The sequence below is a fragment of the Protopterus annectens genome, chromosome 2.part1, assembly GCF_019279795.1.
Source record: "Protopterus annectens isolate FY-2018-M chromosome 2.part1, PAN1.0, whole genome shotgun sequence".
Lineage (NCBI taxonomy): Eukaryota > Metazoa > Chordata > Ceratodontiformes > Protopteridae > Protopterus > Protopterus annectens.
In genome coordinates, this window is record NC_056729.1 from 1,030,290,835 (window position 1) to 1,030,310,834 (window position 20,000).

The 20,000-nt window shown below is 37.5% G+C and overlaps 1 protein-coding gene across 1 annotated transcript in view; it reads right to left on the bottom strand.

Moving 5' to 3' along the window:
* LOC122794315 (serine/threonine-protein phosphatase 2A 55 kDa regulatory subunit B gamma isoform) overlaps positions 1-10,356 on the bottom strand; it is a 1,556,815-nt gene extending 1,546,459 nt beyond the window's left edge. The window contains exon 1 of the mRNA XM_044062611.1: positions 9,746-10,356. Coding sequence (XP_043918546.1) covers positions 9,746-9,815 — 70 coding nt within the window. The 5' untranslated portion in view covers positions 9,816-10,356. The remainder of the gene's footprint in view (positions 1-9,745) is intronic.
* Between the last annotated feature and the right edge of the window lie 9,644 nt (positions 10,357-20,000).

The window sequence follows — 20,000 nt, forward strand, 5'->3', positions numbered from 1 at the left end:
GCATAAGCAATCGTCAATACCTGGAACCAAACCAATTTACAGTAGGTTTGCCAAAGGCAGATCTTGCTTCTTGAACCTGGTATACCTGTTTTGAATGTCATTAAGGCATTCGACTCAGATAAATCGATTCACATGGCATATCTGGACTTAGCCAAAACCTTTAATACTATTCCACAGTTGGCCATCATTGATAAGTGAATCCAGTTAAATATAACCCCCCCCCCCCCATATTAGCTGCTGGATAGGAGGTTGGCTCACCAAAAAAAAAAAAAAAAACATTCTATTAATATTGCAAGCACACCCTCAACTAAAAGTGTAGTTATCAGCTGGGTCCCTCAGGAATTGGCTCTGGAATCATTCCTTTTTGGCGTCAACTTCTCTGACATTAAAGCAGATAACAAAGGCCTGTAGTTGATGAAATTTGCTGATGACTGCAAAATTGCAGCTGTCATAAATACACCAGATGACCTATATATTCTCCAGAAAGACATATATTTTACTAATAACTGGTGCTTGGACCACAGCCTCAAAGTAAATGTTGAAAAATTGTCCTTCGGCAAACCTGAGTACTCCTGCTCCTTTTACATTGGTGCCCCCTCCCAAAAAATATAGACACAGTCATTAGGGATTTTGGCACCTTCATTGATAAAGAACTATCCTTTGACCAGCATGTGACCACTGTTGTTAAAGAATCCTTTAATATTACCAGACTAATCAAGAGGGGCATGTCTTCTAGCTCCAAGAAAGTCATTGCCCCCACCCCTTTTTTTTACCCCTTCTCAGATCGCTAAAAAACATATTGCCCCTTTTGGTATGTACTTGCCTAGGTACATAACACATCTCCAGATGTCCTGCTTGAGTAACTCTGACCACCTTAAAGTGCTGTAACTCTTTTCCATTTCCTACCAACAACTGAGAATTAATATGTGCCTTGCTTACAGAGCCTTGAAGGATTCTTTTGTGACCTCCTACAAATCCACAAAACTAATACCACCCCGAATACCTGCTCAAGAGACCTAAACTACTACCAAAATATAACTTAGGACTTGTTGGTTTGATAGATATCTTTCACAGAGAATATCCTTTTTATGGAATAGACTCCCCTTAGAGGTTAAGCAGAGTAGTTCTCTACCCCTTTATAAAATCAACCTGAATAACTAGATTGGCAGTAGTAAGTACACTTCTAGTACAGTCCCTCTAGCCCTTATAGAAAGGAAGCAAAAACTAGGTTGGGGATCTAGTATTAATTCATGTCTTGGAGAATGAGTGGGATCATTGGCTGAGCTTTATTGGATCCACTGGATCAACAGCCTAGTATGAATCCATGAACCAATGTGTGCTAACCCTAATCCTGTCCCCACACATTTCTTTACCAAACTCCTTTTCCTAACAGAGCTATTACACAAGACAACTCGTAGCACATACACAACGCTAAAGCTATCATTACCAAGACCTTATTCTAAACCTAACCCACAAACACTCTCACATACAAACACTAAAATATTTAGTCAAATACCACTGAATTTATCCTATTACATAGCTCCAATTCTAACACTAGCTGACAAAACACCACTGGCCTGCAAGAAAACATAGCTTACACACCACAAAAATATCGGATGATTCAATGTTCAATAAGTCTTGACATCAACAAGGGAAACATTCAGTTTAAAATTTACAGTAGTATACTTTGTTGACAAAATGCACATTCAACAAAGGACGTCCGGCAAAGGACATTCAATAAATTCTCCCCTGGTCTAACTTATCTTGCCCTTCTTGAGGCTGTATGGAACTTTTGACTTTGGGTTTTTGGCTAGGCTTGTAGTAGTCTACAGACTGATTCCTGATACTTAAATATGAACCTAGGTAGATACACACCTGTCAGACTTTTAAATTGTTGTCTATCCTTGACTGTACATATTTAATGATAATACAGTGTACAAAGGATTAGTCCAGATAAAAATCAATTTAACTAGCAGATCTAAGAGACTCCCTGTCTCTTTGATGCCCTCGTTGAAGTTTCAAGTCATTTATTCAGTTGAACAGGCAGATGGGCAAGTGTTCTTGTTCTAATATATTACATTTAGCAGGTCAGTTACTTAAAGCCAGTTACAGACAATAGTGGGAAGGTCCCGGGAAGCTGACTGGAGGAAAATCTGGGAGATGGAAAAACAAGGAGCCAATCTCAAAGCTTAGAGGTTACTCCTTTATTTGAATATTCCTAAAAGACCCCTGAGGGCTTACAGAGTTCAGCAGCCTGTGGAACCTCATTCTTAATTAAAAGATTTTTATTTTTATTTTTAAAAAAAGAAGTAATCTTTGTGATATCCCTGAAGTTTCAAACAACCCACTAAACCAGGATAGTGGGTCCAAAAATAAAACAGTGTAAGAAACTTGTGTGTGTGGAAGATTTTCAATCCATATATATCTAGTTAATCATTGTATATTAATCAGATCAGATAATACTAGTAGAAGTAACACATGGGTGCAGTTTGTCTGGTGAACTAGTAAGACAGGAAACAAGCCACTCTGCTTTTTTTTCTTTTGTTGTGATCTCAAGATGTGTACAAATTTAAACACTAACTAAGGAGTCTGAAATGCTTTTTGCCTTGTTATGTGTACAAAGTTAAGCAGCTACTTTCAAGAATTTATACACATTTCCTGTTACTGATTTGGAACATATGCTTCCTTTACTGACTGAAGTGAGAAAAGGGTCCAAACACTAGTCTAAACCCACACTGATTACATCAGCCTTTTACATCATCTAATCCCACCCTAAGACCCATGGCACCACCCCTCTCTCAGGAAATTGTTTAACTGCGTTTCACCTGATTCTTCCGAATTTACAGCCATTTATCTAGCCAGGCACAATGCTATTTAGCACTCTTTTGCGCTGACTTCATCAACTGGAACATGAAGAGAGGAAGTACCAGAAGAGAAGAGCCCTGACTTCACCACCCTGAATCTGAAGAAAGGAAAAATCTGAAAAGAAGAGCCCTCACTGCTAGACTCAGGAAGAGGCTTGATAGGAGACATTCTCTGTCTCGCAATGTGGAGACCCCACTGCAGACAGGTATAGATGGTCAAGCCACTTGGGCTGCATGTAACATAATTGCTATCATCTGCAGAATTTGCAGGACAGTGAAAATTGTTATCTCAAAGCCATACTCCACACTGCTGTATTCTTTATACCATAGGCACACTTTTCCTATGCTCAAAGAAGATCAGAGATATTTATTTGTATAGTCTGCAGTTTACTACTTGGTGGAGTTTTATACCATGGACACAAGTCTATACAAAAATGTTGTGATGTCTCAAACTGAATTTACATTTTTCTCCCACTTGTGCACACCCACAAGCTCTGTAAAATGTACACTGTGACTTGTTTCCACTGCAAGAAATTTCTCTGGCTGCATGTATGTTTCAGGAAAATGGGAGTCACCTAGAGTGGCTCTAAGTGACCACCTGTATTACATAATAAAAGGACTGTCTTCATCAACTGGTCACATTAAATATGTGCATGAGCCTCTTATAAGCAGACACTGTAATTCTTTTTGTCAAACAAGAAAAGATTAGTCTTTCATAATGTATATTAGGAAATATGAGCCTGTAAAAGTGGGCACAGCCTCTCATATTACATGAGATACAAGCATTGATAAGGACAAGCCAGACTAGAAAAAAGTTCTGTACTAAAGCTTTCACAATTTGCTTCAAGGAATATGAGACCCACAAAGGGAGACACAACCTCTCATATTACGTGTGATACAAAACAGGCTTCCAAAGTCTGGTAACAGCCTCATAAACGCAGACATTTTCAATCATCAAACAGCAAACTACCCTACAATCCACTCTTTTAGGGGGACCTGATGAAGCTCAGCCAAAAGTGTTTTCTTACATATAGTTCTATAGTGGTAGCTCATGGTGTCTTGTCTTTTTTTGTCTGTTAAACACAAAGATAAAAACCTTTTAACTAAGAATGAAGTTCCACACGCTGCTGATCTGGTAAACCCTAAGGGGTCTTTCAGGAATATTCTACTAAGGGACCAAACTCTAGGCTTTGGGTTTGCTCTTGTTTTTCCATCTTCCACATTTTCATCCAGTCATCTGCCCTGGACCCTCACACCATTGTCTGTAACTGGCTTTAAATAAATGATCTGCTGATTGTAATGTATTAGAACAAGAACACTCATCCATCTATCTACTTAACTGAATAAGCTACTTCAAACTTCAACAAGGAGTCTTTATTCCTCCCAAATGGTTGGCATCAAAGAGAGAAAACCTCCTATGTCTGCTAGCTAAAGTGATTTTATCTGGACTAATCCTTTCTCCTCTTTCTTGCTAGTCCTGTCACCCTCTGAGTCACAGGTGGGATACCAGGCCTGACTCAAGCATTCTGGAATACCTCTGTTTTTTAAATATTTAATGATGGTGCAATTTTCACTTTTCACCTGCTTTTGCAGTATATGGCTAGATCGGCATCACAAGTGTATGCTTTTGTACATATGTTTTGATTTTATTAATTAATTTGTTTGATTGTTTATTTGTTCATATGTTTGTTTATTTATTGTTTAGCAGAAATGCATAACTGGGCAATGTTCATTTACAATGGAGGCTTGAAAAGAAAATTTGCAAATAGTGGTAAATATAATATCACAAATTATTTATAATACATGCAACTCTCTAGAATATAAAAAATTCTAAACACTTAATAGCTGGAGTATATACTTTATTACAACATTCTGTAGCTCAATGGAAACTCAACAAACTCGTAGAAACTCTCCAATGTGGTAATTTGAAACAAGTGCTACTGTGGATCTGGGGGAAGGGGAGCAGATCTGCCAGTGTTCCATTCAAGGAGTCTGTAGGTTGGGGTCAATGGATTCAGTTTGAGGAATTATAGGTTTCAGTGAACAGTGACTTATGCTTTACCTTCAGTTGGTCTTTTAACATGAATGTAGATATCCTGAAGGTAAACCACTCTATGTCAATAACGGAAAAGTCCGACTTCTAGTATGTATGCGCAGAGAAAGAACCTCGGCATATGCAACTTTAAAATATTGTTTTTTGCAGGAGGAGCAAGCTCCCTTCCACCCCCTTCCACTAATTATATATTTTACCTCTGAGATTGCACAATCCCTGTGGAAAGGGAATACTCCCCTACCTGAGGATTGTTGATCCGGCACAGCTATCAACTATCTGTGTAGTCAACCAAATGCAGTCAATTAAACAGCTCTCAACCAAACTCCCTTCTGACCCAAACTACCGGAACCCATATATATATATATATATATATATATATATATATATATATATATATATATCGGGGTGCATGGAAAAGGCCAAGTGTGTGTTTGGTCGACTAGCTGCTTAGACGACTGTTTATGATTGACTGATCAGCTGGTTGACAGATTTCTGAGTTCACACAATTCCCAGGGTTCAAGAATATGTCCTTACCTCATTTCTGTGCAATCTCAGAGTTAGTATATATAGTTAGTTGGGGGGGGGTGCAGCCTTACATATTTTATTTATTTATTTTGTTTCTCCTTTGTTGACTGGGTTAGTCCCACTAGGCTAGTAGCCTCTTTTCAGGGGAGGTGACATTTATACTATTAGGGGAAATTTGGCCAATGCCTTCAGTACGTAAGGAATGCTAAGTTCATGCCACTATGCATGTGCCAAGAAACAGCCTTGGTGCATAAAAATTTAAAATGAAAAAAAAAATCACAAATAAAAACAGCATTTTTGCAGGTAGAAAGCCCCCACATGGAAGGTGCAGGGGAGCTTTCCCCCTGCAAAAATGATGATTTTTATTTATTTATTTATTTTTTTCATTTTAAATTTTGCATACCACTTCAGGTCTCTCCTGAAAAAGAGGCTAAAAGCAGCATTATCAACACTGACTTTTTTGACATTTTTTTTTACATTGACATTGGGTGTATTTGATATGTTGTACTACACACACACACACACACACACACACACACACATATATATATATATATATATATATATATATATATATATATATATATATATATATATATATGTATGTATATAGATAAATAGATATAAGTATAGATATAAAGAACTATCCACAATAGAGGAAGACAGTAATATGTAAGTAAACTGTAAAGATTTGATTTTAAAGTCACTGAAAATAAGAGGAATGTGTTGAAGCATTGACTTGTTTGAAAATTGTGAATAACGCAGATAAATGAAGAGAAGGAAATAATATAATAGCTAAAGGAGAAGAAGGCTGACTGTACAAGATAATGAATGCACAGAGGATGGAAGTGTGGGGGAATAATGAAGCGGAGATGGTATTAGGTAGATATAGATATCTGAGAGAAAGCTGCATGAAAGGTTGAGGTGGGTGGATGTGAAAAGAATATAAAAAGCAATCTAAGGGTGGCTGGTGAAGACAGGATGTTAAAGGAGCTAAATATTAAAGAAGCTTTGATGGGGTGTTATGTAATATCACTGTCTGTGGCCCGGAGGAAGTAACACAAACGTTGACAAGATATTTAAACATGACTGAAATTGGCCAGTTTTGCAAAGAATCATGAAGGATGCTTATAAAGTCGCCTGAACGGATACACGTTTTATGTGAAATAATTTTAGGATTTCAAGAAGTTCAGTGTATGAGATGGAACTTAGTGCTAGGTCAAAGTCAAAAACGATAAGAGAGACAGATGGATCTCAGTATGTGTACTTGGAACAGACAAAGAGAAGGGGCTAGATTACATCATCCTTTAAATAACTATACAGTGCAACTGAGTAGCATTTTTAAATGAGATAACAATAACACGTCATCTAACCTGGTAGGGTCAATGCACACAAAGTTCTTTTTCAGGGGCAATCCAGGTGAAATTGCTAGTTAAATAACTTGTTCCAAATCACACAGGAGGAAATAAGGGCTGAGAGAATCAAACCCTCTACCACAGGAACTACATAGCTTGCAGCCTTATGCCACTGCACCAACTGCTAGAACATATGCTTAGGAATAAGAAAATATTAACATGTGACTCTGAGAGGAAAGTGCATCATTATAAAATGACTAGGTGATGAGCAAAATAATACCGAACAAGAGCAGTGGGAATAAACACAGTGTGGGGGTACTAAATTAATGAAAAGAGTCTATCTGTACCAGTGTGGGGGTATTAATATTAATGGAAAAAGCCCATCTGTAAGAAGCGAAGGAGGCAGCTTTACCAAGAGTAAGCAGAACTCATTTAATTTGTTTTGCTGAAGTGATACGCTCACACATGAACCTTGCAGTTCTTATTTAACATTCCATGTTTTTGCATTACTACTGCTACTATAATAGTCAAAGGTGAAGAAAGATGAAGAAGGATTCCAAACATTCCTCTTAAGTTCATGATAAAGGGATGCCTGTGGAGAAACATTATCACACAACTGAGTTGCTATTTCAGACAAATAAAAGCAGACTGCTCAGACAATTGTGCCTCCCAAAAGCAGCAGATTTTACATCTGAAGATATAAGCATATTTTGCTTTTATTTCGAGAGTCTACCTGAACTGTTACAGAGCTTTATTTGTAGCCCATAAATTAAAAGAAAACATGCAACTATAAGTAATTAAGCACTTTGTACACATATTGCATCGCATAACAAAATTGCCCTTATTTTTTAAAAGCATGCATTTTGCAACTATATACATCTCTTCACTACTGAAACTGTGTTAAAACCAGAAATGAAATGCTGTTAAGTATATCCATGTGTAATAAATGTTTTTTGGAGACTGCAGGATGCCTATAATGCCATAGCATCATGCCTCAGAATGCATATTAGGTACATTCATTGTAAGTATTGCACATCATTCCTGACATTCCTAAGGCATCCTTTTTGTTTCAATACTTTTGTTAATGTATTTAAAATACACCTTATTTACAGCTTCTACAGTATAACGGATTATTCCTGAATAGGTGCTTTGTTTCTGCACTCAAAAAACAAAAATTCACTTTAAGTCTTCATTCAGCAAATGAGCTTTATTTTATCTTAAGTATGTAGTTCTAGGAAACTAAACAATAACTATAATCCACAGCTTTTGGTTATGAATACATCAGAGGCAGAGGTGAACCATTCCATAAAAAAGATTTAATATAAACTATATAGATATAAAGATATCCAACACACACATGCAGTTAAAAAAATTATTGTTATTATAGAAAATGAAAGACAACAAATGCACCACTGCCTGTTTCTGGATATCCCACAGAAGGATTTAGGTCATGGCCTCTTTTAATGTGCTGGCAGGAAACTGTTTGTTTTTGCTGCTCCGCAATGCTAACCATGCTCCAGAATCAGCAAGCTATAGCACGTGCCATTGCGCTGAAATTCTGTGTGCATCATTTGTAACAGCTAAACAGCTGAGCAACAGCAGGGCGGCCTACACATGACAGTATCTGTTCTGAAGATCCTTAATAACATCAACACAGATGTACAATATAATTTATTATGTTTTTCTGTGCTTTTGTGGTTATACGACTTTTCTGCTAATGTTTATTTCCAAGCATTCTTGGAAAGGCACACTGTATCTCTTAAGGCCTATGCAGATGAACTGCAATAAAGTGCAACATAATTTAAATGGTTGGTGACATGTGCTGACTCATCATTATTTGATGTGTCTTGGATAGCGGCTGATAAATATGTCACATGTGTTCATTCAACATAGGCTGTGTACGCTGTGTGTTATATCTGCCAGCAGAAAGAATCTTGGAATTCAGAAAACATATGCTTGTAAGTACATGTGCAGGTGAGAATGTGAGCAAATACAAATCTTCCTTCTGAGTGTGGTAGTATAGTCTGCTAGCATTATTATTTTATCAAAATACAGACAAAAAAAATATTTCTTAATACTGGAATCTAGGAAAGACCTGATGAAAATTCACAACTTTGCAGTAAAACTATTTCAGTACCTCTCTGAGTTTTCATCATATGAAAAAATGTCCTGCTTTGTATTGAAATCTTGCTATTATACCAGTGCCTGCTGCATATTTAAAGAAATACAGTTTCACACTATTTACCTTTATCTATATTAAAGTATTACAGCAGGCTTAAAAAGATCCTTGTTTCTTAAAAATGGAAGTTCAGAGAAAAATCTTAAATGAGCAGTTAGTCAACTGAATGAAATTCTTGGTATATTTTGATGAAAGGATTTTAACTACTGTTGGACTGCCTACAGTGCTTTCTTATGTGCTGTACAGGCTTTGGTAAGACAAATCCTCACAGTAATAATGCACTTGTTGAAATATCTGCAGTACATTGCTGCATTCATTCTAGAAAGGATTATGAATTCCCAGAGTGGCTTAATTATTTTACAACAGCAAAACTGTTTGAGCATGCACTTGAAGCCACTGAGCTTCTACTGCAGTTGTTTAGACATACCTGGTTCACAGCCATTTTCAAACGCATCATCTAGGCTTTTAGGAATTACAATAACTTGGTCTTAACTATAATCTCCCTAGCCTGAATCTGACTGACAGCTTTGAGTGCTAGACCTCTTAATAATAATGAACACTTGTCTTATTTTATTCAGTCTTTACTTTTATTCTGTGCTTCTAATCACAATAAAAATGACTTATTTAATACAGTGATTTATCCAACACTTGTGTTTACGAAATCTGAATGAATTCCTAGCAGAAACTAGACTGAATGCTGTATTGCTGCATATAATCTGTATACATAAATAGATAGCAGAGCTTGTAAACAGATCAAAAGACAGTTTACCTTCAGTCACATAGTTGTGGTCTCGGAGAAAGCTGTGGTTGATTTTCCGGGTGTCAGTGTCCTCGCCCATTTACAGCAGGATTACTCAGCATGCCCATCCGCAGTGGACTGACAGAATCAGTAGAGGTCGTCACAAGAGCACCATCCATGCTGCCGCTGCCTAGCAGAGGTGGAACACCGACCAGGGAACCAAGCACAACATAATGATAACTACTGATGCAGCACAGATTGGGGGGAAATGAAGGACAAAAGCTCCAAGAAACTGACAGGAAAGGAGCAAGAAGGTGGCCTCTGAACAGAGAACTAAAATCACTTCTTCGGCATTCAGGAGAACAAACTAATCCTTTAGTTGGATACAGCTCAAATAAGGCCACATGCAGAGCTGTCTCCAAGTCCTGCTGCTGTGAAGTCTCACCAGCTGCAGGGAGAATGATGCCTGTTAATGAACATACTGCAGAGGAACTGAAGCTACCTAGGGTGGCTGTGTGACTGCCGCTGCTGCCTTTGCCTTTACTGCTGTCATATGTCTCTACTGCATCAGAGAATGCCCCTCCCATTCAGCCTATCAGCAGCCAGCCTTTCAAGATCTGCATTTATACGAGTGAAAGAAGAGAATGCAGGTGATTAAAAGCTTAATTCAGAGTAGTGGTCTCTACCTATCTCCTTTTCTCTTTCTCTCTTTCTGTTTCTACCTTTCAGTGGCTGACACTCTTTTTCCCTCTTTCTCTCTTACACACACACACACACACACACACACACACACACACACACACACACACACACACACACACACAAAATTCTGTTTGATTGACATACAGGTGAAACATTGCAAAGCAATATTGCAATTTTGTATTATGCAAATCCCTACATAGAAATATATATGCAGTATTTTTCATGCTTTCACAGTAAATATTGTTGAATATTGCTATTGCTAATTTATCTGCAACACACACACACACACACACACACACACACACACACACACACACACACACACACACACACACACACACACACACACCTTTCTGTCTATATACATAGATGATATAGAAATTATGATGTGTGATGCTGTGACAAGTCAACATGTTCATGGTTTTATTACCCTACTTTTTTTATAAAATAAAATGGAAAGCTGGGAAGCAGAGATGCATGAGTACCTGTAGTAGCAGGTTTGATACTTTGCCACAAGTAAGCTGGGCAGCATTATTTCTCAGAAATGTAGATGTAGGATTATATGTAGTAGGTGGGTTATTCTCTCAGCCTCCACATTTTAACAAGCAAAACAAAGGTCACTGCAGAAGGGATTTTTCACATTCTCTGATGTCTATAAAGCCTTAAAAAGCAAGCTGCAAAATGACATTTTATTTACTAATTTGTTTTTCTGTTTGTTTCATTTTGTTAACTGGGGTAGTGTGCTGATCCACCTGGACCATTTTTTTGCATTCAACCCATGACATAGTAAAATAAAAACGAGTCATACATTAGTTACATAAACACAAGAATATGTTAGATTATATTTAATGCAGCTGAGTCAGTAAATGGATAACCGCGGCTACTATGCATTGCTCATAAATTAGTATAAAGAAATTTCGAAACAATACATAGATAGTATTTACAATATTTGCAGTTCTGATAAAGTGAATTTTATATATATTTTCGGTTTCTTCTTTCACTGTGTGGCAGCAATATGAGGATATTTTAAGTGGCAGAATGGAGAATACTTTTTCCTTTATTATAAATTATGTACATCCACACTCTTGAAGATCACTTTCAGTCTCGTATCAACATTTTATTTATTGGGAAAGTCCAACTTGGAATAAAGGCAATTTTCAGCAGATGCCCAGGGAAAATAGTCCCGATGTACATCTTTGCAATGTGGGAGGAAACCCTCACAAATTCAGGAAGGACATGCAGACTCTGCACAGAAAACACACCAGCCAAGAATCGAACCAGAGAACCTCTTGCTGTAAGGTGACAATGCTACCACTGCACCATTGAGCTGTTCGTTTATGGCTATTAAATGAAGACTTAATTTAGTTTGTTATAATGTATTCTTTATACACCATATGTGGAACAGGCAGAAGTATGTATTTTCAGGATTCCCATTGGTCTACAAGCACTTGGCAGTTATTCATGCAGTAATGCAGGTTTTCTACATGTACCTTATTTTGCAGTCTATTATTCTCATCTATAAATGCAAATAAATCCTAATCACAATACAGTAATGCCGATTAACGTTGTCTGCTGTCTATGCTGTACACAGAAAAGTAGCATACATAAGTATACAGTAGTGCTTTTCATTTTCAGATGGTGGTAGAGTAGGTTGTAGTTTGGTCAGTAGGCCAACATGGCATACCACGGGGAAGTATCTTAGCTCACTGCAGCAACACATATGCCTTTCATTTCAGTTATCTGCTATGGCTCCAGACCCAGTGAATCTTCAAACTCCTAGCTTTACTGATTATCCTGTTCTCCAATGAAAAACATTAGCTGCAAGAATTGAAAGACAAAGAAGTAAAGGACAATAATTAGGGGCATGCCACAATCCTCTGTAGGTCAAAATGTAGACATTTGCCTTTGGTAGAGAAGGTTGTGGGTTCCATTCCAACACAAGATAATTGGATTTATTTTTCCGTTACTGAAACTGCATTGCACCATACAGTGGGTGCTGCACTCCTGAATGCTCTGTCCTTCGGGTGAGCCACTAAAGTGAGGCTTTATCTGCCTGCATTGGTGGTAGCTTAGATGGATGTAAAAGATCCCATGGAATTTATTAAAAAGACAAGGGGTCCTTTATTTATATACAAAAATAACTCTTATTTGCAACATATTTACAAATATATATATATATATATACAAATCTATTTACACATATTTATAATTTATTTTACAATCATACTGTCATCCCTATTAGACCCCCACTCTTTTTTCCATAGCCACTATCTCATTTTTACTTAATATTGTTGCAAAAGTCCATTTACCATTAAACATAATTTCATTTATTCTTTCATTCTCTATAACCCATATAACATAAAATAACTTTGTATCTATTTTTTTAACATAATCATTACTTCTCTTCTTAAAATATCCATATTTAATCATACCCATGTTTATTTTATTCACTTCTTTTATATCTTCAACTTCTTAAAATATTTTTAACCATAACGTTTTTACTCGTTTACATTTCATTCCATAGTTTCGTCTTCTTGACAATATAAACATATTCTATCACTTTTCTTTTTATATATAATATTTCCATTTATTGGCAATTTATCTATTATCAGTCTCCACAAAAAAATCTTAACATTCTACTTTCGAATTACACCATCTGCATCTTATTTTTGTAGCTTTAATTTTTCATCAGTTAGATTTTCCTATGATTTTGCATAGTAATGTTTATCATTACATTCTTATACCATACTTTTCTGTCTCTTTCCTATATCACCAGTTTTCATTTTCCACAAAATATTTTTCCTGGTAACATTTTATTTCTTCATTTATGCACTCTTTTTCTCTTTTTTACTATATCGCAAAGTTTATCATACTTATTTTACTACTAATCTCACATCTTTTTCACGTATTTACTTTAACACTTTATAAACACTTTATACAAATTTAACGAAGCAGCATACACCAATGGGTTAATTAATCCTAAACATCCTTCCTGTTTATTTACATTAAAAAACTCCTCTTTTTATTGGGTTTTATCTAGACTCCCATATAAATGAAAAAAAATATTCAATAATTCCTTTTGAAATACTTTTGGCAACATAAATACACTTGCTAAGTATGCTATTTTCCCATCAGTACTGAATTTACCAAATAAGCCTTTTTTCAAAAAAATATGTCCTCTGGAAAAGACAGGTTTGTTTTATTTCTTTTACTGTTTTCCCATTGAATTCTACTTACATCTTTATTCTAAAATTTTATACCTAACACAGAAATACCATTCATTGTAAAATATATAACTCTTATCTTTACTGCATCACCTAAACCTTTACTTTTCTATACACAGTGGATATAAAAGTGTACACACCCCTGTTACAATACCAGGTTTTTGTGATATAAAAAATGAGACCACAGTAAATCATTCAAAACTTTTCCCACCTTTAATGTGACCTATAACCTGTAGAATTCAATTGAAAAACAAACAAATCTGTTAGGGGAAAAAATATAAAAAACAAAAAAATGTACAATAAGCTGGTTGCATAAGTGTGCACACCCTTAAACTAATAGTTTGTTGAAGCACCTTTGATTTAATTGCAGCATTCAGTCTTCTTGGGTACACACCTGCCATCAATTAAAGAGACTCTGATTAACCCCAAATAAAGTTCAGCTGTCCTAGTAGGATTTTCCTGACATTTACTCAGTTGTCTGCTACAGCAAAAGCCATGGTTCACAGAGAGCTTATAAAGCATCAAAAGGCTCTCATTGTTGAAAGGTATCAGTCAGGAGAAGGGTACAAAAAATTTCCACAGCATTGGATATACTATGGAACACAGTGAAGACAGTCATCAAAAAGTGGAGAAAATATGGGACAACAGTGAATTTGCAAAGAACTGGACATCCCCCCAAAATTGATGAAAAGATAAGATGAAAACGGGTCAGGGAGGCTGCCAAGAGACCTACAGCAACAATGAAGGAGCTGCAGGAATTTCTGGCAAGTACTGGTTGTGCACTATATGTGACAACAATCTCCAATATTCTCCATATGTCTGGACTATGGGGTAGGGTTGCAAGAAGGAAGCCTTTTCTTACACAGAAAAACATCCAGGCCTGGCTAAAATTTGCAAAACAATACATCAGGTCTCCCAAAAGCATGTGGGAAAATCTGTTATGGTCTGATGAGACCAAGGCTGAACTTTCTGGCCACAATTGCAAAACATACGTTTGGCACAAAAACAACACTTCACATCACCAAAAGAACACCCACTGTGAAGCATGGTGGTGGCAGTATCATGCTTTGGGGTTGCTTTTCTTCAGCTTGAACTGGGGCTTTATTCAAGGTGGAGGGAATTATGAACAGTTCCAAATACCAGTCACTTTTGGCCTAAAACCGTCAGCTGTCTGCTAGAAAGCTGAAGATGAAGAGAAATTTCACCATTCAACATGGCAATGATCCCAAGCATACATCCAAATCAACAAAATAATGGCTTCACCAGAAGAAAATTAAAGTTTTGGAATGGCCCAGCCAGAGCCCAGACCTTAATCCAACAGAAAATCTGTGGGGTGACCTGATGAGGGCTATGCACAAGAGATGTCCTCGCAAACTGACAGATTTGGAGCACTTTTGCAAATAAGAGTGGGCAAATATTGCCAAGTCAAGATGTGCCATGCTGATAGACTCCTACCCCAGAAGATTGAATGCTGCAATTAAATCAAAAGGTGCTTCAACAAAGTATTAGTTTAAGGGTGTGCACACTTATGCAACCAGCTTATTGTACATCTTTTTATTTTTTATGTTTTTTTCCCCTAAGATTTGTTTGTTTTTCAATTGAATCGTATAGGTTATAGGTCACATTAAAGGTGGGAGAGGTTTTGAAATGATTTATTGTGGTCACATTTTTTTTATATCACAAAAACATGGTATTTTAACAGGGGTGTATACACTTTATATATCCACTGTATTTAAAGTCATCCTTATCACCTCTAATCACTCATTTATGCAACTTATTACTTCTTTTATCTATTTTTTTTGCAATTATTATAATTTCATCTGCACATATTAACAGAACTAGCATTCTTAACCCTTCAGGTGTTATTTACTCCACCTTCATCATTTTGTGATTTATTTCATATACTATCACAGTCATAACTCATGCAAAAAGCATACAACTCCTTGGACATCTCTGTCTTACACTACTCTTCATATGTACCTTTTGGCTTAACCAGCCATTTTCAAATATTTTTACTTTATTATTACTATAAACTGACATACATAATTTCCTAACTTTCTCACTTATGTTATATTCTTTCATTATTACCCATAAGATTTCATAACCAGTTTGTATCAAATGCCTTATTAAGGTCTTCTATCATGATTCTCACATCTTCATTTCTATTCATAATAACATCGACAATTTCTCTATCATTTATAATTCTTGACAACACTTCCCCTTTCACTATATATAATATCTTAAAGAATATTTCCATTTTAGTTTCAAATCTATTTTGTATTATTTTCATAAAGATCTTATAATCATTATTATTCAATACTATCGGTCTCCATTTTTTTAATTGTCTTCTATCTTCCTTCTTCCATATGAATTTAAGTATCCCCCTTATATAATTTTTATACAGAAAATCTTCATTTAACCATTTATTCAAAATATTTAAATAATATTTTTGCCAATCCTTTAAATTTTTATACATTTGTTACCCTATTATATCTGGTCCTGCAGCTGAATCTATATTTACTTGTCTTAATACTTTATCCAGCTCATTAAAAAAAAAATCTCCTTTTCTAACTCTTTATTGTCTTTTTCTGATAACTTTTTTACTCAACCTAAGCCCCTAAGGCTAAACACCTTGCTCAATACACTAATCATAGGTGACTCAATAGTGAGGCACACAGATGTCACACTCACTAGGTTGAATAAAGAGAAAGTAACAGTCGGCTATCTATCAGGTGCCAGAATCCAACACATAACACGTGAACTCAGGTCACTCCACAAGTGCAAGTATGACACTGTCATTATCCATGTGGGTGTGAATGACCTGAGACGCACCTCCCTGGACTACATGAAAAGAAATATGGTGGAGCTCTCGGATTATGTGGCTCAGGCAGGTATGACACTAGCCCTGAGCAGTATCCTACCATCATCCAGAATGATACCGCAGTACAAACAAAAAAATTATTGACTTCAAAATTGGCTAAGTTTCTGGTGTCATTCTAAGGGGATGCAGTATCTGTCTGCTTGGGATGACATGATTGACAGACCTTGATGCTTTGCCAGAGATGGCCTGCATCTGTCTCCCCTGGGTTTCTGGTTACTGGCTAAGGCTCTTGCCACCTCTGTAGTGCCTTTTTTAGGCAGAGTTGCAAAGACCAAATTACCACTGTAACAGCTATAAATAAATGCAATCTGAGGGTTATGCTGCTCGGTGCTAGAAGTCTAAATCTCAAGATGCACTCGCTTGAAGCACTCCTCAAAATGGAGAACATCGACGTTTGTGCTGTAACGGAGACCTGGTCTAAAGTGGCAGAAAGCACCCCTGCACTACCAGGCTATAACTCATTCCACACCTTTCGGCCTCAAAACATGGACAGAAGCTCTAAAGGTGGTGGTGTCTCCATATTCATAAAGGATATGCACACCTCCAGACTAGTATCCCAACATAACGCATCTGTGATACTTCAGGCACAGAAACCAGCAAGTAGTACAGAACAAACTGTAAAAGGCACAACACCACTCACAAGCCACAAAACCTCCTTTTAATGTTGCACACAGTTAATTGAAATAGTAAAAACAACAATGCATTAAAATGCAATAAATCCACAATCCAAGTTAAGTGCTTTCACTTAGGTAAATCCCAGGCTTCATCAGAACATAGAATACTAACTATTGACCATTTTTATACAAGTTCAGAAAGGTCCAACCAATAGTTTAACCTCATACATATTAATTAGGTTAAGTCAATGGAGAAATTCCATCTCATTAGCAACCTCATCATCTCCTAACTATACCTGTTGAAACAGTAATAATATATGTTTTGCCATTACCACTCTATTTTAGTTGAAAGTATGTAAAATTAGTAATTATGTTTACACATTTTGTACTACTCTTAAAATATTTTTCTTGCCCATCTAAAGCTTAGCTTCCCTCAATTTCAGGACACTATTAATACTTAAGTGATCATTTAGACCTGTTTCTTTTGTTGCTTCCAGTCGTAGCTGCCAGTATAATTCTTTATATTCTAAGCGGGCTTCCCATGGGCCACCCTAGCATCTTGTCTTATTTGTTCCAGTACAAATAACTTAAATTTACAATCCAGACATTGTCTCTGGTGTCTGTATAGAGCATTAGTATCTTTTTTCTGGGAAATTGCATACAAGTTCTCATATATTCGTCTTTTCACCCTGCACCCTGGAATCTATCAAGGTCCAACCCAACACTCTCTTACTAGAAGACTTCAACTACCCCTCCATTAACTGGGAAAACTACTTAAGCACCAATACACTGGCCCAGTGCTTCCAGGAATTCATCACTTCCAATCCCCTGGACCAGCTCATTCTGACCCCTACTAGTGGAAGCAAAATCCTTGACTTGGTTACTACTAACATGGGCGACTGTTGCTCTACGCCAATAGTCAATCCCTCCCTGGTCAGATCCGACCATAAACTAATCACCATGGAAATCCACATCTCACCCGCACCCCCCACAAAGGTAACCACCTTGAAAAACTTCTCCAAAGCTGACTCTGGACTGCTAAAAACAGACATGGCTAACTTCATGGCACCCATGCCAAAGGAAAATAGCTGCATGACTGCCAAATCATTCACCAATGCACTGTACATACATGTACATAAATGCATGGAACTAGCTATACCTAACAGAACCACAACGCTCTCCTCCAAAAAAGGAAGCCAATCTGGTGGTCCCCTGCCATTAATAAACTCTACAACTGAAGAAAGAAACTGTTGCGGAAAAAGGTGAAGTCCCAAGACTGGAAAAACTCCCTTATTATCCTCAACAAAAAGTTGAGATCTGTCATAAAATTCTATAAGGCCAGCTATGAAGGCAGAATTGCAGCAGACACTAAAAACAATCACAGAGCCTTCTATAGTTACATCAAGAACATCCACAGCAACACCCAGATTTGCTTTGAGTTACTGCAGAATGGTACCTCCTATACTGAGCCAACAGATATTGCCAACATACTGGCCGACGGATTCAGTGCCAACTTTACCTCTCTTCCAGGACCAATCAAAATACCGGAAGACTGCCAGGACCCAGCATTACTGCAGCACAGGTTAAAGCTGCATTATCCAAGGCCAAAAATACAGCTTCCATGGGACCTGATAATATACCTGGCTGTGTTCTACATGAACTGCAAAGCAAACTGGCACCACATGAGTCACAGCCTCATCTCAGGCTTTCTCCCTACTGAATGGTGCACTGCTACAGTCATCCCTCTCCATAAAGGGGTTGTGACTACAGACCCTGGAATAATCGCCCCATTAGCTTTATGAGTCTGATATGTAAAGCTATGGAGTGCATCATCATGGACCTGATTAACAAAGATATAGGAAATCTCCAAACTCTAGACCCCACACAATTTGGCTTTGTGAAAGGGAGATCATGCCTGCTCAACCTGGTTGACTTCTTTGAGTCAGTCACCAAGGCTGTGGATGAAGTGAGGCAGTGCATACAGCCTACCTCGTTCTGGCCAAGGCCTTTGATACCATTCCTTACTCAGAAATTATTCAAAAACTCACCAAACTAGGCATCAACCCCTATATCACTAGGTGGGTTGAAAATTGGCTCACAGAACACACAGTGTGAAAGTAGTGGACTCCAAGTCAGACTGCTGACCAGGCATGAGTGGAGTCCCACAGGGATCTGTCCTGGGTCCTCTCCTGTTCAGTATCTACTTCTCAGAAGTCCAGGCCAACATAAAGGGACTCTGGCTGACCAAGTTCACTGATGACTGCAAGCTGAGAGCCATTATTAACTCCCCAAGTGATGCAGACATCCTACAGAAAGGCCTCACTGAGACCAATGACTGGTGTCAAAACCATGGCCTTAAGCTTAACGCCAAAAAACACGTCATCATTCCCTTTGGTAAAAACACAGTTCCTGCTAATTACCACATCAGTGGGAGCCCAGTGAACACTGAAGGTGTTATAAGAGATCTGGGGATGCAGGTTGACAGTAACCTCTCCTTCGACCACCACATTGCCACTGTGGTCAGAAAGTCCTTCTATATGGCACATGTCATTACAAAGGGTTTTTCATCCAGGAAGAAAGAGGTTGTCATCTCTCTCTACTCTTCCCTCATTAGACCAGTCATCAAGTATAATGCCCCATTTGGCATGTACCTCACTAGATGCATGCAACAGCTGGAGAGGCCACAGAAGTACCTCACGAAGAGGATCCTAGGCATTAAACACATACCTTACATGGACAGACTCAAACAACTCCAGCTATTCTCTGTCTCATATCGCCTACTTAGAGGTGATCTCTGCCTGACTTACAAAGCCATGTCTGACCCAGCTCTGTTAGAATGCTACATCTAAAGAAATCCCAATCCC